This window comes from Phaseolus vulgaris, chromosome 11 (assembly GCF_051622355.1).
Source record: "Phaseolus vulgaris cultivar YP4 chromosome 11, ASM5162235v1, whole genome shotgun sequence".
Lineage (NCBI taxonomy): Eukaryota > Viridiplantae > Streptophyta > Magnoliopsida > Fabales > Fabaceae > Phaseolus > Phaseolus vulgaris.
In genome coordinates, this window is record NC_143508.1 from 8,596,832 (window position 1) to 8,620,994 (window position 24,163).

The 24,163-nt window shown below is 34.9% G+C and overlaps 1 protein-coding gene and 1 long non-coding RNA gene across 8 annotated transcripts; one reads left to right on the plus strand and one right to left on the minus strand.

The window, feature by feature from the left end:
* The first annotated feature begins 1,015 nt into the window (after positions 1-1,015).
* Positions 1,016-11,428, plus strand: LOC137831435 (uncharacterized). 7 transcript variants are annotated; one of them, XR_016517245.1, is made up of 10 exons: positions 1,016-1,364; positions 4,263-4,383; positions 4,638-4,841; positions 5,207-5,359; positions 5,470-5,987; positions 6,103-6,156; positions 6,277-6,540; positions 6,704-6,794; positions 6,890-7,099; positions 7,191-7,331. It is a non-coding gene; the product is annotated as an uncharacterized LOC137831435 (long non-coding RNA). The 7 variants fall into 7 exon arrangements; XR_016517248.1 differs by lacking the exons at positions 6,890-7,099; positions 7,191-7,331 and adding an exon at positions 11,354-11,428 and having other exon boundaries at positions 1,054-1,368; positions 4,638-4,804; XR_016517247.1 differs by lacking the exons at positions 6,704-6,794; positions 6,890-7,099; positions 7,191-7,331 and having other exon boundaries at positions 4,638-4,804; positions 6,103-6,297.
* On the minus strand, positions 5,072-22,292 carry LOC137831432 (DDT domain-containing protein PTM). The gene is made up of 9 exons (XM_068639103.2): positions 20,938-22,292; positions 19,587-20,282; positions 18,215-19,439; positions 17,272-17,557; positions 16,297-16,421; positions 15,714-16,177; positions 15,586-15,614; positions 6,714-7,229; positions 5,072-6,633 (listed from the first exon to the last, which is right to left on the minus strand). The coding sequence occupies exons 1-9, from the start codon at positions 21,750-21,752 to the stop codon at positions 5,708-5,710; spliced, it is 5,082 nt and encodes a 1,693-aa protein (XP_068495204.2). The 5' UTR covers positions 21,753-22,292; the 3' UTR covers positions 5,072-5,707.
* Between the last annotated feature and the right edge of the window lie 1,871 nt (positions 22,293-24,163).

Sequence of the window (24,163 nt, forward strand, 5' to 3'; positions counted from 1 at the left end):
TTTATTTATTGAAAAGTAAAACTATTCAATTAAAAAGATGACAATGAAAGAAGTTACCAATATTCTCATATATAATATAATATAGAAATATGATATGAATAATTTAATTAAGATACGCTTTTATCCAATTTTTAATTCAAATATTTAAAGTTTTTAAATTATAATATTAATACAAAATTATTTAAAAAGAACAAGTAACACCATGTAGACTTATAACACACATAATTACACATAAATTATAACATAATGGGGAATTCCAACCTCCACATATTTTAAGTTTAATAGAAGGCAATAACTTCCCCTAACAGTGAAAGAAAGAGAGTATAAAATCATAAATTATAAGATAAACATAAATATAATGTAAAAAAATATAATAAAATCTCAACGCTGTTATTTAAATAACTTATAATAAACTAATATTTGATTACATTATTTTAAGTAGACAATTGAGTATTGGCAACAAAATTAAAAGCTTATTTGATACAGATCAAATAAGTCCAAAATTAAGAGAAAATAAAAAGATTTAACAAAAGAAAGATAAAAAAAATAGTAAGCAAGTTATTTTATTTTAAGTAATAATTAAAATTATTTCATTATGATTCGTATTGATTGAAAAAATAGTCCTCTATTTATGCACATCTAATATATTTCATATCCAATAATTATTGGAAATTATTTATATTCCTAAAAGAGATCTTACTCTTATCATTTTTTCTTCTATGCAATAGTTAGTGAATCAAACTCTAATAATAGAATTATAACAAATTAATGTGTTAGTTAGTATAATAATATGTTCTGTTATACTGAATTTCAACTTGAAATTCGAATAGATTTTGTAGTTTTTTTTTCTTAACTTTGATCCAGGCAAAATATTACTCTTAAAAAAGATCAAGATAATTAATCAGAAAAATAATCAATTATTAATTTGTATATTTGTTCTATTAATAATTTAAAAAAATCATAAAATCATTATTAGGTGAGGGAAAAATAACCATGATTAAGCAAAATTGCAGGTGCTACCATAATAGTAATAATCGTGTTCTTGCTCCTTCCATGCTCTCTCGTTTTCTTCTTTCTCTCTCATTCTCTCTAAGCATTTTCCTTTTCTATCGGAGCTTAATCAGAATCTAATAAAACTCAATTTGCATTGGCAGATCCAATAATGATCTCCGAGTTCGCAGGAGAAGAGGGAGGTGGCGGCGCTCCGCTCTATCGCGGTGGTGGATCTGAACGGAGACGGTGTTGTCTGGGACGAGAACGCTCTTCGTCTTCTTCAGAGAGATATGCAATTGCCAGAACAAGGAACGCCAGAGGCTCCACGTCGGCAGGGAGCTGGACAGAATCTTAATGCGCTTCTTAAACGAGTAGGTTAGGGTTTCTGTATCGCATTTTCGACTTCACGAAATCGTGCGTTTATTTATTTTTACGTGGAGGAGTTGGAACTTGATTTTTCAAGATTGTGATGTCAATGTGTGTCGTGGTGGTGCGGGGAATTGTTGTTAAAGTTTGATTTGCAATGTTGGAAAGCATTTATGCATGAATTGAATAGTAAATTATCATTGTTTAGTATAACGGGTGTATTTGGTACTGGTGTGTATTGTGGAGTAAGTAGGCAGATCAACAATTTCTCTCATCCTTCCAGGTGTTAAATTGACTGTATTGTTTGATCCGTGTGATTGTGATCGGTTGAATATCTTCTTATAGTGTTCCTTTGGCTGCTTAATTCATCTTTATATATTGATTACTTATTATGATGATTTGTGATTGGGTGTTGGGGTCCCTTTGAAATAGTATATTTAATGCTTAGTTGGATTTATCTTATGACATTTTGCACTGATGCAAGTTTATAAAAATAGTTTATATTGATATGTCCTTAAACAAGTTTTATCCTTTTTCAAAATAAGCTCTTATGAAAATGGCTTACAGCTCATATGAAGACAATTTATTCAATAAATTCTTGAGAAAGTCGTTCCAAATGAAATCTTGGTGTAGTTGACATTGACTGCTGGAATTGTTTGGTGAGTCTGTAGTTAGTTCCTAAAACTCTGAACAATTAGGTTGCATTTGCCTGCCGTTGCACTGCACTTGTTTTCGGTTAGTAGTAGAGGGTCAATGATTTTAGTTTCATCAGATTTTATTAAATGCTTTTCAATTAATAACAGTTATTTTGTGGGGCTACCTTCAAGTAACTATACTGACTGCTTAAGGTTTCATAAACTTTACTTTCTTTTACATGTTTTGGGGCTTTTATCACATGGTGGGTGGGGACTGTGAATTTCATATGGGAAACTATTGGGCATTACTGACAACTTTAGGCATTTTAACATTTCACGTAAAATTGCTTCTTTTTTTAAAATAAAAAATCTTATATATTACCTGTCATTGGTTTCTACAATCAAAACAACTTGACTCTTAGTAATGCATGTGTATTAATTTTCTACTTTTCTTTACATATATATGTTTGGCTATGGTGTGGATTTTGTCACATGGAAGAAGTTTCTCTAATATCTACTACTAAGTATCCAGAAAAGCTGGTAAATTTTTATCTTTTCATGAGACCTTTCTATAATTTTTATCTTTTCAATAGCTGGCTGCAAGTTGGGTACATCGTAACATCACCTTTGATCAATGAAAATCATGACTTTGAGATAGCAATAAATATTCTCTGCAATGATATTATTAGTTGAAATGAAACGTTCCAGTGCCATAGCATTGACCATTGTATGATAATGGAAAAAATGTCAACCTTTTCTGAGAATTGGCCTTGTCGTCTTGTAATAGCATTTTATTATTTGTACAACTGTCCCTCGCATAGTATCTTAGTGAAGCCTTATTGAAAGGAGAACTTTTCCCTTTGTATATTGTCATTCTTTTGTTTTTGCATCTGAACTGAAACTTTTACATTGAAATATGGCCATGCAATATGATGATATTTGATGAAAAACTTGCAAATATTCACTCTGTAATTTTATTTTGGGTAAAAAGTCACTTTAGACCCTGAAAATATTAAAATTGAAAACAGGTATCTGAAAGTGTAGTTTTAGTCCTGTCCTGTCATTAAAAGCCCCCTACCTGATACACTTACAATCATTTTGATTGCTGAATTTTAGCATTTACTGTTATTTTAGTCTTTAAACTCTATCATTTATTGACATTCTTTCCTTGAACTCTGCCACCTATCATTTTATTCCTTAATTTTAACCACTTACTGTCATTTTAGTCTTTGAATTTAACCATTTATTGTCATTTTAGTCCCTAAATTTAACCATGTGCTGCCATTGTAAGACTATTTTGATATTTCAAAAGTTCTTTCATGAACTAAATGATAGTAACTGATTAAGTTGAAGTACTAAAATGGTTAAATCCAGAGACTAAAATGATAGATAGTAGGCGTATGTTCAGGGAACAAAATGCTCGGTAAGCGTATCAGGCAAGGCATCTAAGGGCGATACCGAAGTGATAGAGAATAAGAAATTAAACTTTCAGGGAACTAAGTAACATTGAATTACAGTTTTGGAATAAAATTCATAGTTTACCCTTTGATTTGTCATTATGGTCCAACATTACTTTAAGTTAGGCTCGAGGTTATTGTAGATATCTGATGTTCTTAGTGTTTTGTACATTTATGTATTGGCAACAGATTGGTGTTAAATCAGAGTGGAGGGCTCATTGCTACTCTAACTTTTGCTTTCTATTTTTGTTTAAATTTCTCCTCTTTTGGTTGCATGGGTGCAAAATCCGCTTGAAATCATTAATCTCCACCAAACAGGGTATAGCTGTTCTTGACTTCGCCATTTGAAACAATATGGTACATAAACGTAAAACTGTGTTTTATGTTCCTAACATGACAAATCATGGGATTCTTTCCCTGTAACCGAATTGATGCCCAATATATTTATCATGTAAAGCGCATATTATCTTGAGAGACATCTCTCGTGATGTCTGGCATGTAATCTGACTTTATCATATTGGTTTTTCTTGAAGGTCTTGTCGGTGATTTAGTGCAATTTTGGTTGATAGAAAGCTGTTCTTTTATGTTAAACTGATCTTTGTTGTTGAGGAAATTGAAATATCACAAATATTGTAATATAAGATTTTAAATTTCTATTTTCCATGCTACAATAATGAACCCCTTGGTTCAAAATGTTACTTCATTCTCACCTATCTCCTTTTGTAGGACAAAAAACCTCGCTTTCCATGCAACAATAATGAAACCCATGGGTTAAAAATGTTACTTCATTCTCACCTGTCTCCTTTTGTAGGTCAAAAAACCTCGTCTTCCATCTGTACCAAGTAATTCTTCAGTCTATACTTATATCTTGTGAAATGTTTTTCCCTGATGGAGATCACTTTCTGGACCATCTTTTAAAGCTTCAAGAAGCGGTAAGTCTCTGCTATATGTTTGTATGCTGCCAGTTCAGTTATACTAATTTTGAGTGAGTTAATTAAATGTTGCTTATTTTGTTGATTGACTGTCTTGTTTATGATCAATGAATTCATTTTGTTGATTTTTCTGTTTAGAGGAGTTACACCCCTTCCACTGCTCTAACAGGCGAAAATATTCAATGGCTACTACCATTTAACTTAAAGCACATACTTATCTATTTCCATTTTTTTCCTGCTATCTATCTGCACAGTAGTTTTTTGTAAGCATGCAGACAGGGATGTGAGGTACGAGATAGTTTTCCTTTGAGCAGAAGCAGTTTTTGCTAATTGATTGTCATCGTACTAAGATGAACATCCAATGGCTCAACAAGCCAGCACTGCATTGACAGATCCTGGAGCAATGCGGGCTACACCACATGTATGTTAGTTACGATAACCACAGCCTAATTCAACAAGTACGGTCCTCAAGCCAGTGACTGTACAAAACCGTGAGCTATTTCTGTGGCTTGATCGGCATTTTTTAGATTCTTTCTGCTGAAAGTAGTGGCCATTTTCTTATATTGCTCTTTTACTGGATTATTTGCGGTTCACATAATAATACAGCTTGTAAAAATAGTGTCGTAGTACAACTTGTAAAGTAGTCTCGTCATTCTCTAAAAAATAGTTTCATTAATAGGATAGGGAGTGTACAATACATGCTTTTATGCTTTCAAATGCTTCAAGTCATCGGTTTATAACAGAAACAAAAACATTGTATGCGCAGTGATATAAAAAAACACAACTATCCCAAGTCTGACGCAATGCAAGTTCTCTATTACAGGTCTCTTCCGGATGTGAACACCCAAAAGCATTTCATAATGCCGACAAGCGCACTCCATTTACATGACAAATTATGGAATACCTGTTAAATGGCCATCCCAAGCATTTCACGGAGTGTATATGAACGCATTATAAAAGCTTCCCTTTAAATTGGGTATAACTTCTTAACTTGTCCGAAAAAAAATGAGAATTTTAATTTTTAATCTATACAAATAATGCATCAGAGAAGCATTGTGAAAAAATATTGCTTATCTCTGAGTTCAGAGCAATTTCCTGTGGACTGAAATGGGAAGGACAATATCCCACTAACTAGGGAACAAAATCCGCCGAAATGCCATGATTCCAGATCAACAACGAAAACCATCAACTCCTCTCGTCATGTGCCCCCTAGATTGCAGAGCTAAGCATTCTACCAGCTTTACATGATTGTTATAATATCACAAAATTACTTCTCTATTACTCGGCGCCACCCGCACCAAGCGAACTATCAAAAATCAACATATCAGTTATTACCATATTCCCGGCAATGGCCACACCTCCAACTTCCAATCGATGGTAATTCAACCCAAGGCGAACATTGGCTGTGAATCAAAATCCCACAAATCTCACAACGGAGATCAGGGGCTGGTTCCATCTGCGAACATTGCATACAACTATAGCCGGTGTAAGTTGTAGGTTCTGATTTATCTGCCGCCATATATCCTGACAAGTCCCCAGACATATCAACTCCCTCAAACTGACCACCATCATCTGACTGTAGCAGTTCTGTTACAGAGAAGTAGGTATGGGGTTCAAAATCCATGTAATCATCGTAATTTACATTTTGAGAGTCATTGGGCAGATGGTTGTCTATGTCAACACCAGAGGCATATTCTAAAGATGTAGATTCCTCTGCAGGATTGGACAGATTACCTGCCTCTCCACCGTAGGTAGAGAATTCAGCATCCAAAGGTACACCTCCAAAAGAATCATCATCACCCTCATTCTTAACATTCCTTCTCACTGCCAGTTTCTGAAGCCCTGGCCCAGAGACATTGACACTGTTCCACTCAATATCCTCATCAATCTTAGGTTCTGTTATCAGTTCAACACTTGAGAGAGAGAAAAGAAGAGGATCATCCTCATCAGGAAAGACAGAACTAGGATCCTCCACAGAAAAGGCGGAAGTATCATCATATACAGGAAAGACGGGAGTAGCAGCTTCACACTCTCTCATATCAGAGATTGCTCCAGAATCAGTATCTGCTCCAGAATGTTCTTTCTTTGCTTTTGTGCGTGACTTTTTGCCTTTGCCCTCTGGTCTCTCAGGCTTCACATCAGAGTAAGGACAAACAGGTGATTTTATCCTTCGACACTTGCAACATTTGAAGCCCAACACACTAGAAAGTTTGGATTCTTCAAGTTCAACAGCTTCAGCATGATACCAATCTGTGAAAAGCAAACATATCAGATAAACAATTATAATCACCATTAACATTTCAAAAACTATTTACTACAGAAAATCTTACTTTGGCATGTCTCACAGCAAATATACATCAGATCAGACATATATGGCTTTCGACACAAGTGACAAACAGGTTTTACTTCTGGTATGTTTGAGCTCCCTTTCAAAAGTATGTTCCTGAGCTTGAAATCATTGCTATCTTCATTATTTTTCTTTTTCCATATAATACCCCAAGAACAGTTTTTGCGATGACGCTTTCCAGCTGAAGTGGCCACAGAAGCGACTTGTTGCTTGTCAAGATGATTATCATTTATCCTAGTAGTTGGTTCTTGTTCAGAACATTTAGCCTTTGTCTTGGAAGATTTCTGTACTTGATCAAGAGTTTTAGGCCTTGATCTCTTCAAAGCTGTCCCAGAGTTATTTTCTCGTCCTCGTAGGAGTAATGGACTGGTAGGAGATTCATTACTATTCTCTTTCTGAGCAAGTAATCTGGCATGGTAACATTGCTTACACGTTCTCAAGTACTCAACTTCATTTGCAGAGACTATTGGATTTGTGGAACAACCCTCGTGACAATAACCTAGCACCCCCATAAGGAACAAGATACATTTATGAACATGAATAATACAAATGCTTGGATTTTAAATATCAAACATTAATAAAAAGTTTCGTTTATGTCTAACTGTTAGGTACCAGACATAATCTTTAACTAAAACAAGAGATGGGAAATAATACAAGAAATTATCACGTCTCTCTCTCTACGTGTTCAAGGATAAAACAATACACTCACTATCTTCTAAGAAAACATTAAAAGTGACTTTTTTCTCTCCTAATTTCTAAAGCATTTTAAAAAAGAGTGGTGGAAGAGATTTGGGATGATCGAGAGCCCTTATATAGCAATTGGTAGAAAGTCTATTAACTGAACCCACCCACGAGGTACTTTCGCTTAACAATTATCCCGCTTGAAGATTTTGATTGAGTTAATTGAATCTTTATGCTAACTTTATTATAGGTCATGGTAGGATCAACGACATACACACTTTGTCAATGCAAACCAATTTTGTCATAATATTTACTGGATTTTCTTTGGTATAAATCTTTTGTATGTTCACACTTTGTTCATCTACTACCTTTTGAACAAAGTGATGCCTATATACTTAAGCGTTTTGTCCTAGAATGAAAAACCTTTTTTTTGCAATTACAAGACACTCTAACTATCACAAAACATAGTAATCTTCTACTCCTTGTGCTCAAGTTCCTCCATTAACCATTGAGAATCCAGATAACTTCCTTGCATGTTTTAGTAACTACCATGTACTTAGTTTTTGAAGTGAACAAAACCACAACATCTTGTAACTTGGAAAATCAACTTAGCACCCTTATTGTAAGTATAAAGACGTAGGGTGTGTTTGGATTTCTGTCAAAATACCTAAACCAACTTTCCGTTTCTACTAAACACTACCAATGTATTTGACACTTCTTTCATATTCACTTAGAAGCAAAATTTACCTCAAACTCTAGTTGATTTAAAAGCAACAATAAGTTGTTTTTTTCAACTTTAGTTGAATTCAACTCAACTTAATTTTCTAACTAAAATCTAAAATCCAAACATATAACCAGAAGTATAAAGGTATCACTTTGTTGTTTATAATTGTTTAATATCACTTTGTATCATATAACAAACACACTTAATTGTTTATGTCCAGAAAGATTTGGCCACTCCTATTGTTTTCAACATAACTTATTCTGACTAGTAGAGTTCTATTTATCCAATACTATGTGATCAAATAAAGTATTTAGATTGTTGATATGATTCATTACTATATTCATTTGAAGTGTATAAAGTTTTTTCTCTAAAGTAATTATTGCGTGAAGTGGTTTATCATGATACAATTTGACGAGGGTATCCCAAGTCTCCTTCAAGCTTCTTTTTCACAAGATGGGATAAAACTGAATATGCCATTGTTACCAATCTCATCTATAATATTCAAAGGTCTACTTTCAATAGCACCTACACAATTATCTTTTCTCAATATATCCCTTGTCTTAAATTTTCAGAAGGATAAATTACTCTCCTTCAACTTTACTATATATCATATTTTGTTATCATTATGTCATACCAAATTTTTCAACAAAATCAGTTTATGCAATTTCCACTATGAATTGTATGGTCTATTTGAACAATGGTGATAGACCATGAACTAATACACTAGATGAGTTCCTAGGAAAGATATATAGATTACTAATGGACACACTTAAATACAAGTTTTTTCTTGTCCTAACAATCCTAGCATGCACTTTCACACTATCACACTTTATATTCAATAGTAACCAAAAAACATATCACTAGTGGACACACTTAGATACAAAATTCACTTTGCCTTAACTTTTCTAGGCATGCCACTTCCACATGACCGCCCTTCATATGTGAAAGATTATACTAACTACTATTGAAACAACTGATAAACCATGAACTAATGAACTAATCCACCAGGTCAGGTGAGTTCCAAAAAAGATAGGTCAACATACTTAAATACCAATTTTTTCCTTGTGACACCAAAAAGAAGAAAGACAAGTCACTAACGGACATACTTAAATACCAACCAATTTTTCCTTGTGACACCAAAAAGAAGAAAGATAAGTCACTAACGGAAATACTTAAATGCCAACCAAATTTTTCCTTGTGACACCAAAAAGAAGAAAGATAAGTCACTAATAGACATACTTAAATACCAAGAGTTAGATATTATTAGATATTTCTTTTTCTGTAATGGGTTTAGTCCATATTTTTTTGTATGTTAGGTATCTATCTTATTTTTCCTTTATTTTAATATGGTATGTAGAGTATAAGGTTAGAGTTCAACTTTTTCTAATGAACCCACTCTTCCTTGCTGCTTGAGCCGTTGTTGTTGTCACCAATAGGTCGGTGATTGGATTTGCCCTTGTCATCTATGACTTCTACTGCTACCACTATGTCGGATTTGTCTATTTATACTATGTCAATGTTCTTCACTCCATTGATAATTAATTATGACACTTGGATCTTAAATTATGACTTAAGAATAAAGTTATCTTCATCATCTTACCCATCCAAATGTTGTTGAAAATTAGGTTTTACATTGGTTGAAAATTGATGCTCAATTATGCATTATTATCAAATATACTATTCACTCATCTTTAAAACAATTTTTTCGTACTCATGAGGGACGTGTTCAAAAGTTTGGGTGTGTCCAAATCTCCTCACTATTGTTGCTCCCAAATGTCTTGATGGTACAATGGTTGAATATTTGGGTAAACTTCATGCTCTTCATGATTTGATTAAGTCATTGCCTCCTACCTCCACTCCTTAAGAAGGAGAGCAAAAATCCAAGTCCGTCATGTTATTAGGCTTACTTGGTCTTTCTGATGATTATTCTTGTGTTCATTATCAAATTTTTGGGATCTCTTGTTGTACCCAATTTTACTTCCACTTATTCTATTCTTCTGTGTGTCAGGTAAACACACCACTTATATACTACCACTTATATACTTCCTCCTGTTGATGACTCTTCTGCTTTAGTTTCTAAATGTAATAATCACACTCGCACTCGCCCTCACAAATCGAGTAAAGGGCGTCACAAGTGTGACCATTGTGGCAAACTTAGCCACAAAATTGATAGGTGTTATGTCTTGCTTGGTTGTTCTCATAGATCTGTTGTGGTTGCCCAAACCAATATTCCACTATGGATCCTACTTCATCTAATACCCAAGGCTAGCATGTTATTTTCAATGAATTTCTTAAATGATAGGAAGATATCACAATATTATCAATAATCAGTTATGGCATCGCCATAGCAGAAAGTGGTGGTAGATTTTCTGGTCACTGCCACAACATGGCAGTGGCGATGCGGTTTTTTCATGGCAGTCTATGGTGGCCACTTTTTGCATCACTAGATGCTAACGATGAACAAATATAGCAAAAAAGACATAAAGAATGAGGCTTGCTGCGGCGACGCAAGGTCCGATGAGAGTGGATAGCAAAGCGCGCAGTTACTATGACGGTGTGTGCAGCGACGACAATGATGTTGTGTGAGTGAGGAACCCTAACAATAACATAGCTGACCTAAGATGAATTGTGTCACATAATACCCAGACCAATTAAAATATGAACAATAATCCATATAGCTGGCAGCATGACTTATGGTTTGCTAAAAAACAAAAACTGCAACAAAAATCTAAGAAGAATTGGGCCATATCATACCCGGTCCAAATAAAATGCTATAATGCTAATCTAATAATAACAACCAATTGTTGTGATTGAACCTAATAACTGCAGAAAACCCTAAATTAAATTAGGTCATGTCATACCCGACCAATTAAAATGTTATAAGTTAACCTAATAATATTCTATATTCTATACACAACACATGAACCTAATAATTGCAGAAAATCCTAAATTAAATTGGGTCATGTCATACCCGGTCCAATTAAAATATTATAAGTTAACCTAGTAATATTCTATACATAACACAGTAACTTACTAATAATCTAAACATAATATTATTATTAGTTATGGTTACGCAATGCTCATGCCATAATCCGTTATGAATTCTGTTATAACTTTATAAAAGTGTTTTAGGGTCTCCGATATTTTCGGTTATTCGATATTGATAACATTGGGATATCATCATAACTCTAGTTCCACTATTTTCGTTGCACATTCAGGTACATCTTTTGTTGGTTTCACTAATTCTATTGGTCTTTGGATTCTCGACTCAAGTGTCACAAATCACATTACTAGTAATAAATCTTTTTTTCTCCACTTTGTCTACCTCTGGTTATTTAAATAGCTCTAACATCTCATCCCATAGTGTTGGTATTGTTCATCTCCTTCTTTCTTTATCTATTGATAATGTTCTTTATGTTCCTAAGTCTATTTATCATATAAGTCCTCAGTTAGGAAAACACATTCATAGTTCTTTTCCTAGTAGTGTCTCACAACGCCCCATTTATCTTAATTTACTCTAACATTTGAGGACCAAGTCATAATAAGTCTAATTTAGGAGTTCATTATTTTGTCACTTTTATTGATGAATATTCAAGATGTACTTGGTGATTTTATGAAAAATCGTTATGAATTGTTTTATATATTTCAAATCTTTTACGACGAAATTAGAAATCAATTTGGAATTTCTATTCGAATTTTACGTAGTGATAATAGGTGTGGGTATCTTTCTCATTCTTTTAAAAATTTTGTGGCTTCTCATGGTATTTTTCATTAAACTTCATGTGCTTACCTAAACAAAATAGGGTAGGTGAGTGCAACAATAAACATCTTGTACTATTTTAATCAATGGTGATGTTCCTCAGTGTTTTTAGGATGATGTTGTTCTTAGATGTTATCTTTAGTTTTAGATGATAAAATTCCTCATTCTATTTTATTTTCTCATGACCCTCTCCACCCCTTACCTCCTAAAAGTTTTTGGGTCCACATGGTTTGTTCATAATTTTAGTCATGGTCTTTGATAAATTATCACCTAAGTCCCACAAATGTGTTGTTTTAGGGTTCACTTGATCACAAAAATGATATAAATGTTTCTCACCTCTCAACCGCCATTTTATTTCAGCAGATGTCACATTCAGTACATGTTCCCTTTACTTTAAGTATTCTCCTTCTCTTATGCCTGTATCTAATCAAGTTAATATTCATGTTGTTTGTGATCCTCTTGTTGTGCCTAGTAAACCTAAAGAGTCAGCACCTCCACCAACTCTTCGAGTGTAGAGTCGTTGTTAGACTTCCCAAAATCCATCAGGTGACTCTCTTCTAGAGCCAACACCTCCACTCCTCCCGACTCTGACAGTTGAACATGATCTTTCCATTGCCATCCATAAAGGTGTACATTCTACACGTAATCCCTCTCCACATTATACTTCTTTGAGTTACCATAGACTATCTTAACATTTTTATACATGCCTTTCATCCTCTTTTGTATTCCATTCCAAAATCTATCAATGATGGTTTAGCTCACCCAGGTTGGCATCATGTCATGCTTGATGAAATGAATGCGCTTTAAAATAATGGAACTTGGGAATTTGTTCCTGTACCTTCTAGGAAATCTATGGTTGGTTGAAGGTGGATTTTTGTTATTGTTATCAAAGTTGGTCCTGATGGTACTATTGATCATCTCAAAGCTTGTCTTGTGGCTAAGGGTTATACCCAATTTTTTTGTTTAAACTATGGTGATAAGATGACTTTTGTTTGCTTATTCATAATCATGGTTGCTCTTCAACGATGACCTCTTTATCAACTGAGTTTCAAAAATATCTTTCTTGATGGAGATTTGCAGGAAGAAATTTATATGGAGCAACCTTCCGACATTGTTGGTCAGGGGGAGTCTTCTGGATTGATATGTCGTCTCCGCAAATCCTTATATGGCTTCAGGTCGTCTCTTAGGGCTTGGTTTGGAAAATTTAACAATGTTGTTCAACAATTTGGTATGACTCTCAGTGCCAAAATTTAACAATGTTGTTCAACACCCATGGATCCCAATGCCAAAATTCTACCCAATCAGGGGAGCCTCTCTCAGATCCTGAGAAGTACAAAAGATTAATTGGAAAATTGAATTATCTTAATGTTACTCGTCTTGATATTTTCTTGAAAATTGAATTATCTTAATGTTACTCGTCTTGATATTTTCTTTGCAGTCAGTGAGGTGAGTAAATTTCTTAATTTCTCATGTGAAGACCATTGTAATACAGTCATTTGTATACTGAAGTACTTTAATGGCTCTCCAAGAAAATGTTTGTTATATGGTCACAATAACTATGTTAAAGTTGTATGTTATCCATCTAATACAATATTAACTTTTAGATATTGTGTCTCTATTGGTGATAACTTGATCTCTTGGAAGAGCAAGAAACAAAATGTTGTGACGAGATCTGGTGCAAAAATAGAATATAAAGTTCCCTCTAAAAAAGTTTTGTCAAAAGACATAGACCGTGGCGTGGCATTAGTTCTAGCTCTCATTTCTTGCTTTTTATAGCTAACTGCCCAGACAAAGAAGGTCAGAGAAGGCTCAGGTATGATTAAGTCTCAATCGATTCTCACTACCGAATCGATTTCTCCCAAGGCTAAAGAAAGCACTGAGCCTGCTCCGAAAATGCTGTGAGAAAGAGGAGGGGGCTGGCTTCCATGACGGTGCCGTATATTGAGTTCTACGCCCCTCCAAGAATATTTTAAATAGATATCCACCCCTTCTTTCTCAAATGCAATCCTTTCCAGTTCTTTTCGATCTTTACGATGCATATACAACGCTAGAAAGATATATAGTAGGAATAGCCCCTGGATACACAGGAAAAGCCAATAAAAGAGAATGTCTCCTTTGGTTAGGAATTATACGAAGTTGAATTCCGACATAATATGAACTCAAAAAAGTGAGAACAAACGTCAGCGGCAGAGACATCGTAAATTGGTCTGCGGGCATCGCGATAAGTCCTCTGTCCTACTACAGGTGCCGCGACAACCTTTACCAAGTCCGAACGATTGTTGACCACCAGATCCGCTGGTCTGCAATATTCACCCTAGCCCACAAGCACAAATCCTCAGTGCGGAATAACCATTCCGCTCGAAAACCAGCCTTCAAAGTCAAAGACTGGCGGACCGCATACGCGCTTACTTTTTGTTTGATAGGCTGAAACGGATATGCTTCTATCACACTCTTCTTTCGAGAGAATAGCCCCAATTACGATGAATTAGGGTTGTAGAGCGGGTCAATCCTTGGAGCGAGTTTATTTGGCTTAAATCATTATTTAAAGAATTGTAATTTGGAGAGGTCACTCAAATGACACTTGTATGTGACTGACCGTTCTTCATATTCGTTTAAATCCAATTTTTCATGAAAAGACCAAACATATTAAGATTGATTGTCAGTTCTTCATATTCGTTTAAATCCAATTTTTCATGAAAAGACCAAACATATTAAGATTGATTGTCATTTTATTTGAGAAAATATTGTATTGATGATTGATTATATTTGTAACAAATACGATTTAGATATTTCTATCGATTTAGATATTAAATTTTATTAGATATGGTTAGATATTTCTATCTATATAATGGGCCATGTTTTTTATTTATATTTTTTCTCTATATAAACTTAACCATATATGTTTAGTTTAATATAGGAAAAGAATTTATCCTAACTCGAAAGGGAGTGTTAAATATTAAATTTTATTAGATATGGTTAGATATTTCTATCTATATAATGGGCCATGTTTTTTTTTATATTTTTTCTCTATATAAATTTAACCATGTATGTTTAATATAGGCAAAGGATTTATCCTATTTTTCTAATAGAGTGACACTACTTCTTAAAGTATAACAAAACTCACTTTCCTCAAAAATGAAATTCCACTAAATGGAAAAAACTAGAACACCTCTATAAATTCCAACTCATGACTAGAGAGATTAGAAAGAATAACAAAACTCACTATACTCAAAAATTGAAATTCCACTAAATGGAAAAAACTAGAACACCTCTTTAAATCAAGGGGAGAGCAATACCACACACTCTTAAATTAAATAAATTAAAAATAGAATCTCTTAAATTAAAAATATAATACTGTTACTAATAGAATATTAAATCTCTCTTAATTTTTCTCAAAAACATTCAAAAGGAGAGGAAGAGATTTAAGATGATTGAAAAGGGGAGACAAACTCCCTTATATAGGATTGGTAGAAGGCTACCAATTGATCCCACCGATGTGGGACTTTTATTTAACAGTAACTATTATGTTAATAGTATAAATATGGATGTATATTTATATTTATATAGAAGTTAATAAATACGATGTATATGTATATAGAAGTAATAAATAAAAATTTAACAAGAATAACATCAAGATTATCTTGGAAATTTAGCACAGCAAAATAGAGTAAGGATGGATCATTTACGTACCTTGGCATGCATTACACTTGGTAGCATCCCTGAATCAAAGTAGATAGATAGGAATTACGATCTTTAGAGAAAACAGGTTTAAAGAGCAAAAGAAGGGGAAAAAAGATATGAATGAAGAGGATCATTACCTAATTAAAACACCCATCTGACATACAGAACATGACACCACATCCAAGTTATCTCTCTTGCATGTAAGGTAAAAAAATATGTCCTTGCAGATAGCTTTCAACCGCTTTTTATGCAACCCAGATGCAGTATTCAAGTGCTGCTCTTCATTATATGGCATGTTTCCCTTACCTTCTTCATACTCTTTTACCAAATATAGAGGAATTCGTGCTTCAGAAAACCAATACTTCTCCTTTCCTTCAGGATCTTGCTCTATTTCAATAACACTTTTCATCACCCGAGAAGGAAGATGTTTTTGACTCCCAAAAGCTATCCCATAACGATTTTTCCCCTCTACCAGTTTAGTGTCGCAAACATTTGCATTTCTGAAAGCAGAAGCTTCAGTCTCTTGACCTTTTCCATCCTGGATATTCTGCTCAGGACGAATCAGATCACTCCATCTGAGATAAAAATCCAGATATCTGACCTGATGCAAATAATCAAATATTCACCAGGTCAACAAGCTTGCAAGATCCAATATACTACTTACAGCCAAACAAAGTTATAGCCAATGCTTGACATATAACTCAATGAAAATAAGGAAACCTGAAGTGCGAGCTGGGATGCATTCCTACTCATTTCTACAGCAGCTCTCCAAACAAGTTGTCTACTTCTTTTAGGGATATCAATGCCATCAGCATAAGAAATGGCAGAAATTTTTCTTGAACCACCTGTCCCCGTAATAAAGAAAACATTTTATTCACTAATAATTAAAAAGAAAAAGAAAAGAATTCACAAATACGAATCCAGGAAAGCAGAGGAGATAACCAAATTGTCAAATCCAACAGGCTTTGTAGGCTCGACCTATAAATTTGATTTGAATCTTGACTATATAAGGTGAGCTGAGTCCATTGTATGTTTAACACTCAGATATCTTGAACACCCAACAATATTCAGCTTGAAAGCTAACTAGTTATCTCAACTAACATATACAGGTAATGTGATATTTTAATTAATATACATATATGTTAAAATATAATTTATAGTTAATTAGTTCATAACAATAAATTAAAAAGTCAGGCCAAGCTGATCTTTTAGCTTGGTTCTACAGCCTTAAAAATTTGACCTCAATACAGCTCATTCTTAGACCTAACCCAACCCCAAAAATTGAATTTGGAAAAAGGATGTTAGAAGGAAGAATTAGGAAGATGATCACTTGTGCCCATTGCCAAACCCAGTTCTGATGCTTAACGAACAAGTTGATCAATTAGTTGAGAATCTATCAATTTTAAGAGTTTATGTTAAATTGTTCATGGAACAAGGGATTGGCTGGTATTAAAGGGAATAGAGGGCAAGGTGTAAGGGTATTGTGTGCACTCGAGAAGTAAGGGGGAGAGTCAGGACTCACAAAATTCCAGGGCAAAGAGACATATTCTATACTTTCAGCTTCAGTCCCAAACTCTTGCTAATTCTAGTTAGAATGGAGGACCTAATTATTTTATTCAATAGAAGTTCCATCTCTACTTCATTGCCATTTTATATTTCCTATTTCCTGGTATATTGTGGTTAAAAATAAAATACCTTGCCGTGCTGCTTTTCTGACCATGGATTTTGGCAAGATCGCTTTCTGGAATATAAATTTGGTGAATTTGCCACCACGCCACCACACAAAGCTTTCAGGGCAACCATCAGTTGGAGCTTCATCAATAGCTGACCGCTTCTTGTAACGCCTCCCACTTGGTGCACGCTTCTGTGCTGTTCCAAGAGAAGATGTGGCACTTTGTACCATGGAAAACTCAACCAACCAGTCATCCATCAGCTTAACCCAGTCCCCACAGAAAGAAATTGTCCTAATGTTCTCCTCAAGCTGAAAATGAAGTATTAACAGAATTGCTCAGATGGCACAAGCAAGAAATGTCACGATGAGATATTCCTAATATAGGCATGATAGTACACCATTCTGGAAAAGGATCACATAGACAGGCAGCAACATCAGCATCTAAACTATTTAAAGCAACCAAGTTGACAGGACAACCCAAAAGTATACAAATTGATGTAAAACTACATTGTATCAACTCATCAACACAACCACCCTAATATGTAAGCCCACATTTTTTAGTTGAATAAAGCCACAAACACTCCATACAAAATCTACTTGAGTACATAAAGTTCCTTAAAGCAGCAAGGCAATCAAAGGAAAAAGGCATCCTTAAATAACTACTTCACAAGAATTTAGTTCCTGGTGCCCGTGCTGAATTTCATAACAAAAGAGATAGTGAGCTGTATAAAGCCCTAAATTCATAAAAAAAAGTAAAAGTCACAGAGTAATCTAATTTAGTTATGTGAGTGACATCATTCAGCATCTTTTGGCCCATTTGAATCATCATCAAGTGTTGCAGGAAGTATAATTTATATGGGAAACTAGATAGGGCTAAATGCCAACGTGTGACTTCAGCAATGAATGACTATTAGCAAAAGCCAAAATATAAAATTAAAACAAATTAAATTTTTAATAAGCACTTACTTCAAGTAAAAGTGGTTTGATAGCACTAAATGTTGTGGCCTGTTCCACACGCTTACGCCATTGCCTCCTGTAGATTGAACTTAGGAAGGGCCCAACTACTAAACCACGTAAACATTCCTCCATGTATATAATGTAGGTTGCGATACTAGGGAGTACTCCCTCCACACTTCTTATAGGAGAAAAACCAGCAAGCACTTTTATAGCACTCTTTGTGGCACTTAGAGCAGCATGATTTAACATGCATCCTCTCTTGCTTGAAGCAGGCGCTTTGCAAGAAATGCACCAGCCACACCTTTCTCTTGGAACCTCCACAGGCTTCTTCTCAGAACTTGGCCAAAAGAAACGAGAAGCAGATAATGAGAATGCTTTTGCTTGCAAGTAAGTGTTTCCAGATGCCAATTTCCTCTGATTGTCTGACACATGGCCCTCTGACCTAGATTCCTCTGACGAAAGAAGGGCAAATTTAGCAGCAGCTGATGCAGCAAATTCACCATGTATATAGTAATTCATGTACGACAAAGGCTTATAGGAGAAACCCATGTAGGCAAAACCATTGGTTACATTGCGTTCACACTTTTCAAAAGTGGCTGGAGTGCTTTCTTTGGTTTGGAATGAAATATTTATAGGACACCCTGTATCATTTGCATGGCCATAATAACTAAATTGACTATTTACCAAAGAGCACTTGCCAGGATCTACCACTGTTGGCCTATCATCAAAATTTCCATGGTTCATATTGGAATGGCAACTAACAGAAACAGAAGCAGAATCAGCTGAGAGGATGGATTCCATCCTACTGTCCTCAGGAAGCTTTGTAGTCACAACAAGGCACTCAATACTGCTACCATTGCCATTACACTGAAGAGCAGAACTTTGGCTGGAAACTGATGAAGCATCTAGAGATGGCACCTTATTGTCACAGTAAGTCGTACTGACAGAGGTTAAAGGATACTCTTCCTTCATCAAATTGCCTTCACCCAAAGGAGGAAGTAAAAAAGAAGATGACTTTGTCTCTTCCTTTCTATTTGCTGAGTTCACATTTGCTCCACTTGAAACAGAATGAAACAACAAACTTTCTGGAACACTCCAATATTGTAGCACTGCCATGCAAATATCATGGTATATTGGTCTGTGCTGCATGGATGCATAAACCACTCGGAGAACTTTGGGAATGTCATTCTGATTGTAGTATCTAAGACAAGATTCGGCACTGCCAATATTCAGCCTGCAATAAGCCACGTTACAAGATCACAAGGATACGACATCAGAATTGAAGTGCATAAAAAAGATTAAGCAAAATTAACCGAACTTCAAATTTCATTATCCAGCATAACAAAACAAAAGAACTTAAGCACAAAGATGTTGAGCATACACAAGTAGATGTTCACAAGTTCCCATGAAGAGTTGCCCATACAAATCCTTTCCAAATATTTCAGCTCCTCGAAGTGTTGTTCCCTTTGCAATGGTTGGCTCCGACATATTTATTTTGCACTCTGGACAATACCATGGCCCTTCTGGTATATGATTTTTCAACACACCAATACACCTTGAATGATAAGCAGAGGGACACCCATCACAACAAAGCAGGGTCCCATCCATGCCACAGAGGCGACATTCATCTCCATTTCTATCAACATCACCATCTTCAGTACTTTCTGTATGTCTGGAATATGAAATAAAGCTCCCAGGTTGGTTCACAGCATTTGAAGCTGAAACAAACTTTGTAGCTTCTTTATCCTCACACGCTGAAGTATAGGTGTATCTTGGCTCGACTCTTCTAACCCCAAATTCTGTAGGAAGGATATCTTCTCCATCATAATCCATCCCAACCTCAGATTCTCTCCGAGTGTTCATTTCATTTAAAATATCCTCAGATTCCAAAACATCATCACAGAGAATTTGCAATATCATCAGCTTCCTACTGACAGGAAGTACATAATATTCTACAGTGGACACCTCTTTGTAAAATGCTTCCCACTCATGAGAATTTGTGTGTCCACTGACTACCAAATATTGTAAAAGAAAGACTGGCCATGTCACTGGATCCAGCAAGCTCCATTCATTGCACCTGCAAAGACATCAAACAAAATATATTTTCAAATATAACGATTTTGCCAAATAAAATAGTCAATAACAGACTGTAGTGGTGCTATTGTAATGTAGCAGACAGTAACTTTAGACAGTTGTTATGGGATTCGATAGAAGAGTGGTATTCAATAGCAGTCATTGCAGCTGCAATAGTGGCTTATTGCGTGCTATAACAGCACTACCATGATATAGTCTAGCATAGACTCCGAAAACCCATTCGTACTCCAAAAACAATGTTGTTTTATTTATTTAGTTCATGTTATATTGCAGAAAATGGCAGAAAGCCAATAATGCACTATATCACTTATATATGACATATAATTGAAATATATGGTTTAGATATATGTAAATTTTAGGTTGTATGCAACTAAAACAAAAAAATAGATAAAAATTGGCATAATATCAATTCAAAACTTCAATTGGCCAGTGACTCGCCTAGCAGATTCAAAGAACTTCATAACGCAAAGGCACTATATCGGCTATTTAACAACTCTATTATCACTATCCTGCTAAAGTGATCGAGGAGTTGGCTACTTCACCCCCCCTTTCAAATCTAAAATTGATAACTCTGATAAAAGTGTAAGCAAGGTACTCATGCTAACAATCATACAGCAGTATACGAATAACTATAGTACCTTAGGCATCTTGAAGCCCGCTCTGAGCCCTCTGATGAGAGGAATTCAAGGTGCCGTCTCAAAACTCTCATCAGCGACAGATGAATTGCATCAAATAGTGAATTTGTGACCTGGTAATTCAGGGCACCGATGAATTCGTCCAGAGTAAACGGCTGTAGGAACAACCGTATACTAAAGGACCTCAGGAATCCATATACAGAGAATACCAGTGAGACACATTGTTCAGGAACCCCGACAGTACCTGATGACACCGGCAACTCGGGTGGTGGTGGCAGGGTCTCAGCCTCAGCACCAGAAGCCATTCCCAGGCCAGTGCCAGAATCACTCGAAGAATTGACATCCCCATCCTCCTCCTCCTCATCTTCTTCCTCATCTTTCTCAATCATCAATCCACCATCCTTCAATTCACACAATCCAGCCCTAGATTCCTCCTTAATGGATTCAATTGGTCTCTTCAGTGAACCATTTCCGATCTTTCCACTATTCTTTGACACCAATTCTTCTAACTTCTCCTTCCTCCGCGCTAAATCACCATCCATTCCACCCTCTTTTACCAGTATAGTCCGGACCTCACCACTGTCGAGGTCCTCGGAATCGCCATCCTCGTAACAAACTCTATATAGACCGCTCTCGTAGTACACTACTTTTCCTAGGAACACTCCGTTCCTGGGAAAATTTTTCAAAACGTACCTTCCGACTAAAGCCACAGGACGCGTCCCCGTGGACGCCTGCTTCTTTGCTTCGGTCTCATTCTCCTCATCATTTCTTCTCCTCTTCCTCGGGCGCCCCCTCGGTCTCGCTACGGGCGCCTCCATCCTAGGAAAATCAGAACCCTAAGATAGATTTTCCTTTGATTTAAGCTTTCTAACAAAAAATTGACTCAAAAGTTAGGGTTCAATCAGATCCTGCAGAGGCATCTGCAGCGAGCAACAGTTGAAGGTAAGTGAGAGCGGAGACGAAAATCGAGGTGCGGATTGGAGAGAAATTGGGGAAATGGATAAAGGAATTCTGAGATATTGAAAATGGAGAGGATGAGATAGACAGGGTTCAAAAATTGTGTGTAGAGTTGGAGATGAATGGTGGAGACTGTGGTTGTTGAAGGTATAAGGTGTGAGAGAAGTAGAAATGGAAGATAACCCTACCCTAGTGAAGAGAATGCACAGTGGGGAGAACAATGGATTTGATTTGGTTTGTTCTAGACTCAGTTGCTGAGTTGCGTTTTGGTTATTCTTTCTAGAACGAGTAGTGGGTGTGTTGACTCGTTGAGGCTGAGTTAAGCACCAACACGCATGAGTCACCACCTCCATTTCACTAGGTATCTGAATGAAATAGAAAAAAAAAATACTCATTTGACGCGTTATTTTGTTTTCATGCTGTTGCTGACTCAACTCACCAACATATCAAATGAAAATTTAATTTTAATGAAAAAATAAATTAAATAAAAACTGTAACCATTTTGCCGCGAAAACATTAGATTTAAAAGGTATTCCTTATAGTTTTTTTCTCCCCTCACTTGTCTACCATAGATAACTAAGGATGAAAATTACTAACAAGACCCATGCCAAGAGCACTTTTAATTTCTAAGTTTCATTGTTAATTTATTTGACACTTCTTATGAAGTTGTATTTTTGAAGTATGATATTTACATGTAATAATTGGCATTATAGAAACAATTGTTGTTTAGAATTAAAAAATCATTTAAAAGCTAATGTTTAATTGAACTAACCTTAGTACTAATAATGACAATGACACTTATTTTTAAAATAAAACAAACTAAATTTAATATTAGTTTGATTTGTTGAAAAAAAGTGTAAGTAATTTAAGTAGAATCAAGTGTACAATAATGAACAATAATGCACATCATAAACTATGATTCTCACAGTCAACTATGATATAGAGAATCACTTACTTTAATCAGAGTCCCTATGTGAGCAGTTTCTTTTTAACTCATTTTCTCAATCTATCTCTTACAATTTCTTTCTTTGTCACGTTCTTTCTTGATGGTTAATTGTGAACAACTTCCTTTGCAGAGACATAACCCGTTTCTATTCTTTCTCAATCTCCATTAGATTAACTTTTCATTAGTTATCATAATATATATATATATATATATATCTTAAAGGTTTAGGGTTATATAACACAAACACACGGGCACGAATATACGTATAATCTCTAAAATGTAGGACACGGGGACACAAATCTATATATTATATAATTATGAATTATATAAATTAATAATAAAGATTTATGTGTACAAATATGTTTCAGTTTTTTTTGGAGCAGAACTATGTTCTTCACGACTGGTTCAAAGGGATTTGTTCCTTATTTTTATAGTCATACTACAAATTTATACAATATAAGTTTGAGTTTTTAAAAAATTAATGTATTTCTCCTTTTTAAAACTATGTTAGAATCGTGCTATAATTGTCAAAAATTTAACAAATATTTTTTGAATTTGACACTTCACAAATATGTGTCCTATGAGTGTCATACAAGTATCGGTGTCGGATACATGTGTCCGACACGGACACGCCATTTAAGAGGAAGGTCCGAGCCTCATTGGTTTAGGATTTAGGGTTTGGGCCCAAAACCCAAAATCTATTTCATATGAGTCGCACTATAAAATTAATTTACAAAATTTTCTAACAATTTAGTCCTTAATTGAAGTTTGGTTTTATTTATTTATATGGTTCTAGATCTGCAGAATTTTGGTAGTCTCGAACTTTCTCTACCTAAACTTAGAGTGTAAGTTACTTTCAAGTAAAGGAAGTTATCTTTGATGAATTATTATTAGTAAGTTAGATTGAGTTGGGCTATGTAGTGTCTTGTGAATTCAATATAATTGGATATTAGGTTGAGTTTTGAGTAATTATTTGTGTTAAATGGATTAGAATATTGTATATGAGCCTTATATGGTGGTATTTGAGCATTTTGAACTTATAAAGGATGTGAAAACTATTATGATACAATTTCATAGGTTTTAGTAATATCTTGATTTGTTGCATGAAATTTTTGTTTCTACTAATTTTTGCTTTAGTGAGATATTTTCGTTCAAGTGAAAATGAGGCATAAATCTTAGTCTTTCCTTTGTAATTTTATTTATTAAGTGAGAGTGTTTTGGCTCAAGTTACATTGGTTTCACTTAAGCAAAAACCATATATAAAGCAATCACATATTTTCTGTTTAAATCTCGCTAAAGTGAGATTGTATCACTTGAGTGACATTT

Excerpts from the sequence above, each read along its gene's own strand:
- LOC137831432 (XM_068639103.2), bottom strand. The coding sequence starts at position 21,752 with ATGGAGGCGCCCGTAGCGAGACCGAGGGGGCGCCCGAGGAAGAGGAGA. Across the intron at positions 7,230-15,585 it reads CAAGTGTAATGCATGCCAAG|GTTATTGTCACGAGGGTTGT; the intron begins GTACGTAAATGA and ends TGGGGGTGCTAG. Across the intron at positions 6,634-6,713 it reads TTGCTGTGAGACATGCCAAA|ATTGGTATCATGCTGAAGCT; the intron begins GTAAGATTTTCT and ends TGCTTTTCACAG.